The sequence below is a fragment of the Nycticebus coucang genome, chromosome 19 (genome assembly GCF_027406575.1).
Source record: "Nycticebus coucang isolate mNycCou1 chromosome 19, mNycCou1.pri, whole genome shotgun sequence".
Lineage (NCBI taxonomy): Eukaryota > Metazoa > Chordata > Mammalia > Primates > Lorisidae > Nycticebus > Nycticebus coucang.
In genome coordinates, this window is record NC_069798.1 from 27,377,605 (window position 1) to 27,385,454 (window position 7,850).

Consider the following 7,850-nt stretch of genomic DNA (forward strand, 5'->3'; position numbering starts at 1 on the left):
ATGGGGCTGGTGCCCTACTCACTGAGCCACAGGAGCCGCCCCAATACGTGTATTCTTATAATACATTACAGAGTTGTATCAAGAATCTCTGGAAAAGATAACATTATGTTTTTTGTATGGTTAGAATAATTTTAATACCAAGTCAGTACAGTAATTTTATTTTTAATCAGGGAATGTAAATGAATTAAATACAAGTGTAACTTCTAGCTATTTATATCCCACTGATGAAAGCCAAGTAAGATATGATAAAAATGTTGTCTTAAAATGTATAAGCTTTAATTTAGGTTCAACAATTGTTTCTAAGGGACTGTAGTGGATCCCACAAACTGAACTTCAGTGATTTCACTTGTCTAAGAGAATCAAAATGAAAATCTCATTTCATGACAGCACATCTAAAAATTCATCTGAGCAAGCAGAAGACCCTCCAAAGGCTATCTTAATGATGCCTAAAAGAGATTCACAGCTGACTTATGCCAGAAAAGAAAACATTTTAGGATGGTTATGAGCTGGTAAGGGCTTCCTTTCCCAAGTAAGCTGTGGCACACAACGCCAATATACTCTATCTTTGCCAACATTTGTGTTACATCAGTCTTGTTTAGACAATTTTGTTTTTCATCTCCCTCTTTTGTTTATATTAAAACAATCAGTAACCTTATATAAGGACCCATAGAACAGCCTTATTATAAAAACATTCCTTATGTTTAGGTAACTCCTCGAAGATGTGTAAAAAGTCACCTGTTTCCATTGAGTTATTTCCAAATTACATTGTAAATATTTTTTTCCAACATGGGAAATTACTTAGTATCATCAATAGTATGTAGGCTCTTGTGAGCTTTTATAAGAGATTCAGCCTCCTAACAATTACCTGGACATTTTCGCCTAGGTCTTGAGGTACATAGCCTTGTGTATATCCTCAATCCTAATAGAAGACAATATTGCATTTTATGCCCTGGCTAGAATGGGGATCACAGCAACCTCAACCCCTGGGCTCCAGCAATGCTCCTGCCTCAGCCTCCCAAGTCCCTGGGACTATAGGTATAAGCCACTGCGTCTGGCTAATTTTTCTATTTTAGTAGAGACAAGGTCTCACTCTTACTCACATTGGTCTTGAATTCCTGACCTCAAGCTATCCTCCTGCTTCAGGCTCTCAGAGTACTAGGTTTATAGGCATGAGCCACCATACCTGGCCAGGAATTTGTTTTTAAATACCTTAATCTTTGGCCATTAGAATTGTAGTGCTCAAGTTATAAAATGAAAAATACGTATTTTTACACTGAGTAACTCACACATTCCTTCTTAAGAGGGAAAAAATAATGCTTGCCTAAAAAGAAATATATAGTTTATTATTTGTATTAATGTTGGAAATAGTGGTACATGTCTGAGAACATCTTTGCAAGGGCTGCTTGGGGATAGAATTCTGAATTATGCTTTGGAATCTCAAACACAGGAACGGTATTGCATGGAGAAAAGCAAATAATGCTGACATGAGATATTCTACATTCTCTCCTGTGGCTTTTATGACCCTAGAAGGGAGACTAGTGACCACTAAAACCACAGCTTTACACTAAAGATGTGTTTTGGCCTTCTCTCCTGCTAATAAAGCTGTGTAAATGCTTTGATTCCCTCATCACACTGATGGGACTTTTTCTCTAACATGTCTTTTCCTATGTCTACAAAGATTCAAGCTCTGACTAAAGGCTTTGCCACATTCTTTTTCCCCAGTGTGGATTCTTCGATGCTGAATCAGAATTGCGCTTTGGCTGAAGGCCTTTGCATACTCATCACAGGCATATGGCTTCTCTCCACTGTGGATTCTCTAATGTAAAGTAAGGGCTGAGTTCTCCCTAAATATTTTTCCATATCCATCACACTTGCGTTGTTTTTTTCCGAGAGGGGTTTCTCTGTCTTCTTTCAAACCTGCTGTCTTGTTCACAGGTTCCTCTGTATGTAGAGCTCTGGGAAGCGTTCACACGAAGGGCGTTAGAAACATCATAATACAGTTCTATACCTGATACAGTTCTATACCTGAAGAGGTCTTTTGCCTCGAAGCTGACTTCACATTTATGTTTTTGGGGTCTTCATCTGAAATAGTAGACAGAAAAGCAAATGTTACCAGTTCTCTGCTCAGAAAGAAAGGGAAATAGAATATTCCAAATCAGATATATATGGATTAATTATTAGCTAGCATGTTTGGAGATGGAGATCATCAGGCGACAAGAAAGGTTTTCACACTGAGGAGGCAGTCAACTCTAAAGCTGTAAGGCTCCACGGAAAAGGCAAGGTGGTGGGTAGGCACAAAAGATATGTCAGTCACTGAGGAAAGCCTGGAAGAAAAAGAGCCTAAAAGACGAGGAATGACTGGATAAATAGAGGAGCAATTGATTGGAAGGAGTAATAAATAAGACTTAGCACCAGAACATCAACAAAACAAGAAATAATAATAAATGAATCAATAGCTGAGCAATGAAATGAGCTGATGAAAGGCAAGGGTTCAAAGAGGAACACAGGAACCAAAGTCAGAAAATACAAGTTAGGTAAATACAGACCAGGACAACTGGCACCTCAACAGGCCAAAGGCAGCAGAGTACCCATCACTGAAAAGCTTCTACTCCTAAACACTTTTTATAGTATTGGTTCAGGGGCTAAGTTTGTTGTATTATTTTGTATTACATTATGAAAAATGTCTATGGTTGCTTACAGGCGCAGCCACTTAGACTGCACATCAATAGGGCTTGATCAATAGAGCCCTAATAAAAATTCTGGAGTGGTGCCTGTGGCTCAGTGAGTAGGGCGCCGGCCCCATATGCCAAGGGTGGCGGGTTCAAACCCAGCCTCAGCCAAACTGCAAAAAAAAAATAGCAGGGCATTGTGGCGGGTGTCTGTAGTCCCAGCTGCTCTGGAGGCTGAGGCAAGAGAATCGCATAAGCCTAAGAGTTATAGGTTGCTGTGACCCCATTGCTGTGAGCCATGTGACGTCATGGCACTCTACCTGAGGGTGGTACAGTGAGACTCTGTCTCTACAAAAAAAAGATAATAAATAAATAAATTCTGGCAATAGTTAGTGTTTACAACGGAGACCAAAGTCATCTTAAGTTTTGATAAGACATGACTCAGTACTACAGAAATCATGTTCTGATCTATCACCTGATTCTGGTTTTCTCTGTCTTAAATTACAAGATGTTCTGCCTTTTGCCTTCTGTATCTTTAAAAAAAAATGTAGGAAAGGCCTCTGTGAGGACATTCACAGGTAGAAAGTGGTTCTTGCCAACATCAGGGATTCAGAACCTGGCTTTGAGGCTAATCACCACCCAACAAGGTGCAGAGGTTGGGATGGTTTCTCTCCCTCTGATGATGGGGAGTGAAAAGGCTTTCACTTTTCTCCTAGCTAAGCTGACACAGTTTCTAGACTGAAGGTGTTTAAGTGCCTAGTATAAGCCTTTTGGGAGCTGGTGCTTGCCAAATAAGAGTTAACAATATTTTCTAAATCTCTCCCTAAATTCTTGTGTTTTCTTTGTTTTTTCCTATAGTTTCTTATCAAAATTCCCTTGGAAAAATTTTAACCTTGCTTATATATTAGTATCAGTCACCCATGGAATAAAAAAGAATGTTGCCCGAGAGAGGAAGAGAGCCTCCCAAGCGGGATTTCCCTCTTAATCTCTGGCTCCCATTTTATTCAGGATGATCATCCAGACAGAGGGTCTCTACTCAAATTTCAGTTCATCAGAGAGGCCTTCCTTCTACTCTGTCTCTAAATAAGGCCATATCCCTCTTATTCTGCTTTTCTTCCCCACAGCACTTGTTTTTTTTAGTATCTATGGTTTAAGAGCAGATTGCTCTGCTAGCCATTCTGGAGCACTTTTGTAAAAAGCAATGCTAAGAGCAACATAGGCCAGGGCAGGATGTGAGGGAGCAGAGGTGTATTCAAAGCACTGAGACAGCAACAGTGGGCAACTTTGCTACTAGATTCCACTGGGAACTGAGCAAGCAGCTACACGGGAAATGATGACGAGGATCAGTGGTTTCCAGACTGTGTACTTTGGATTTCCACTGAAGGGTCCCTGGGGCTGCCCAAAGGTAGAGGAGGTGGGCACGAGCCTGAGCCAGAGGCCCCGTGGGCCTGCTTGCTTCATGCTTCAGACAGAGTGGCTGGGTTTCCATCTGTTTGATATATGGGAACGCCACGAAAATTTCATTTGAGGAAAGAGTCATACTGCTTTAAAAAGTTTGAAAACCCTGATGGAGATAATGTCAAGGATTTAAAATCTGAAGATTTTGTAAGAATCCATGAAATAGAAATAAGAACAAAATACTAAGCATGTTCATTTAGTAAGACAAGTAACAGTGCAAGTTCCCCCAATGAGGAGGAGAAGAGGGGAGATTTAAGACCTCTTGGATAAGGCAGGTGAGATGTGCGTGCAGGCTAAGGCCCCCTTCACCTCCACGACCTGGATCCTGCCCCCTCACCAGTTCGTCTTAAGGAGCACAGTTCCTCCGATACCCACTGCAGCTGCTTCTTGGCAGGCTTGAGCTGGCTACTCGGAAACTCCTCAGTCACTTCCCAAGCTGCTAGCGTCTCTGCAATCATGTCCCCACTTCATTCAAACAACAAGACCTAAAACAGGTATAACTGAGGCTGAAGAAGGGAATCACTTTGGGACTTAAGGACAAAATAACAGAAAAAAATATGTAGAAAATACCCTGGACACAGAAAAAGGGAGGGAAAACGCAGAGTCACCTTCTGTTTCTAGGCATACTCACTATTTCCGTGAGCATATTCACCAGCCTTTGCATCCAGCTATGCTGAGTGGGAATACAATTTGATAGTCTTACCCAATGATGTGCTCATGCTCCTGCTCAGCCTGGTGGCTCCTCCCCACAGGTGCCCTTCTTACCTGTTCAGGCCCATCAAGATCTTTCTCCACATCCTCCAGCAGAGTCACAGCTTCCTCTCCACTCTTTGGACAATGCTTCTACACCCAGGCTTGCAGTTTTTCTCGAAGCATGGCCAGGAACTGCTCCAGCACCAGCAGCTCTAGGATCTGCTCTTTGGTGTGCACCTCAGGCCTCAGTCAGAGATGACAAAAGTTCCCGGAGGCGGTGCAGAGCCTCTCGGGGCCCAGGTGAATCCTGGTAGCCAAACTGCCTGAACTGCTGATGACAAGTCTCTGGGTCAGGGGAGCTGCTCCAGTGGAGGCTAGAGACTGCATCACAGGCCTTGTCTTCCTCTTCCATCTTCACTGTCAGGATCCCATCAGGCTCCTCTGAAGTTTGTGTTATAAGCATTGGCGACTCTCTCAATTTTGCAGACATTCAGACTGGCAATGCCCAGTACTGCTAGGCTTAAACCTCAAGGAGATGGATCTCGATATGAATACTCCTTAAATATGACTAAATAAACAAGTAGAAACAAGACAAAGAAGAAATGCTTCTGAGAATAAAACTAAGACTAGAAACATAAAATGGTGGGAAATAGTGACCTTAATATTAATATAAATCATGTGTTCCAAGAACCAAGGATCTAAGACTCATTAATTTCATATGCATAAGTAACTCCCGGTTAATTCTGAAACCAATGCCCAGGAGGCTACTAAGTATTACAGTAAGAGATCAGCCAGAATCACATAGGAGCTCCCAAAAAACAAAAGTAATGGAAACCTGAGGACAGCTATGATTCAGAATCAGGTTCAGAGAGCCAATTAGTTTTACCTAGTCTGCTGCAAAGAGCTCAGAGAAATAGTCTCACGAGAGCACTTTCATGTGGCATTTTTTCAACTTTTTCTGTTAAAACATTTTGACACTAAACGAACCATTCAAAAGAAAAAGGCAATCATATGTTCCTCCACCTTAATCTATTCCTATTTTTCTTAGCTTCTTCTAACTTTCCATCCACAGCATCTATATTACTTAACTATCTCTTTACTGTAGAAAATTTAGGTTGTTTCTAATTTTCACTATTACAAATAATGCTGGGAGGCATGAATATACTATTTTTTTCTGTTCAAATCATTTTATCAAGCATGTCTCCAGGCCTCTGCTTATTGGTGTCAAAGGTGAGAGGTAAATTATATCTTTTTATGTATTATCAAATAAATTGCAAAAAAGACTATCAATTCACAGTGCCACCACCGTGACGGGTGAGGACAATGATTTCTCTGAGCTTGTTAGCAGGAAAGGGGTGGAGAAGACACTTTTCTTAGTACCAACAGCAGTAACTAATCCAATTTTTAAAACTGGACAGTGGGTGATAGTGGTTGTACAAGTTGAGCAAATGATAACTCAGTCAAAAATCTTACGTGTGCCCCTGTTTTTCCGTGTTATGTAACCTGCCATTTTGTTTTGTTTGCTCACTTCACCAAGCACCATTGTAGGCATTGAAGATAACAGCAGCGACTTGAATAAAGCCTGTGGCTTCATAAAGCTTATGTTAACAAGTAGATGATACAACTTTATATGATGATGAGCTATGATGCAAATAATAGCAGACACAGAATTTGCTACATGCCAAGCACTGTTCTAAACTTTTTAATACAGATAAATCTTATTTCACTCTTCCTAAGAGCCCTAAGTTATGTTTATCCCCATGTTGTGGATGAGGAACTTGTCACAGCAAAGCCAGGAACGCTAACTGGTCAAGGAAAAAGGGAAAGGGCCTGGGGTCTGAATCTAGGCTGTCCACATTTATTCATGGTGCTGTGTGGTCAAGAGGCGGGAGACAGGAGAGGCACAGAGGAGGACGAGGTGGCCGGGAGCAGCACACCCACATGAAGCCGGACTGCAACGGAGTCCGGAGTAGGAGACCCAACAGGAAGGAAGGGTTGAGGTCATGGGTTTGGTGCAGTCTGGAACTCTGAGGCTAAAGCAGCCTTCTAGAAGTTGCAGGACAGAGTCGCTGCTTGAAGGCACTTCAGCACCTGGAACAGAATCTGTACGGTTTCCAAAGTTGCTCTCAGCTCTAAATCTGAGATGAGGGAATCAACTCTCCCCTCCCCCACAGGGTCCCTGGAGGGGAGGCTTTGCCCCGAGCCCGGGATCCAGAGGTCTTTCGGAGAAGAACGACTCACTCTCTCTGCTAAACCGCGCCTCCCGCGGCCGGGCAGGGGGAGGGCCGGCGGCCACCACTCCCACCTTCCTCGGTCTCGCGCGGCGCCCCTTGTGGACTGGGAACAGCCTCGGCGGGACGGCGGGCGCCGTGGGGGATCCGGGGAAGGGCAAGGGGAAGCGATGCGGGCAGAGAGAGGCCTGGAGGTGGGGGGACCAGAGGAGGGGACGGCGGAGTGGGGCACCGGGAGGAGTGTGGAAAGCGGCTGTGCGGGCGCCTGGAGGGAGCGATGGCACCGAGGCCAACACCCCTCACTCCCACAGTATGACGACTGCTAGTGCCCACAGCTTAGGGACCCCGGACGAGGTCTCGGCGCTCACCTCCGGGCGGGGAAAGACCGACTCAGCGCTGCGGAGCAGAAATGCTTTCGCGCTGCTTCTAAACTGCTTCCGGTCCCAACGGCGGGGCGGGGGAGGGGCCCGGAACGCGGGAGTGGTTGCCATGGAGACGAGCCTCGCTGCCTGCTTTGGGAGCTGTGGGGCCGGCGTGGCCCCGACTAGTGGGCATCCTGCTGTTCTGCTCTGCCTCATAAAACTAGCTTTGGCACTTCCCATAGTACTGCATTATCTCCTTTACTCTTCCGATAACTAAAGTCATTCTCATTTTACAGAAAATAAACCCGAAGGTGGCCTGACTTGCCCAAGGTCACACACAGGGGGGGCCTGTTGGTGCTTTCAACTGCTGAGCACTTTCACCCAAGACAGTGAGTCCAGACACAGAGGTGTTGGGCAAAGGAAAGCAACTTTTATTC

The 7,850-nt window shown here is 44.1% G+C and overlaps 1 protein-coding gene across 1 annotated transcript; it reads right to left on the reverse strand.

Annotated features, from left to right (window-relative positions):
* Positions 1 to 856: 856 nt before the first annotated feature.
* On the reverse strand, positions 857 to 7,481 carry ZNF396 (zinc finger protein 396). Its single transcript, XM_053571970.1, is given in 7 exon segments — positions 857 to 1,888; positions 1,890 to 1,991; positions 1,994 to 2,082; positions 4,465 to 4,612; positions 4,893 to 5,081; positions 5,083 to 5,388; positions 7,420 to 7,481. Coding segments are annotated over 6 exon segments (1,017 nt in total). The 5' UTR covers positions 5,311 to 5,388; positions 7,420 to 7,481; the 3' UTR covers positions 857 to 1,627.
* Between the last annotated feature and the right edge of the window lie 369 nt (positions 7,482 to 7,850).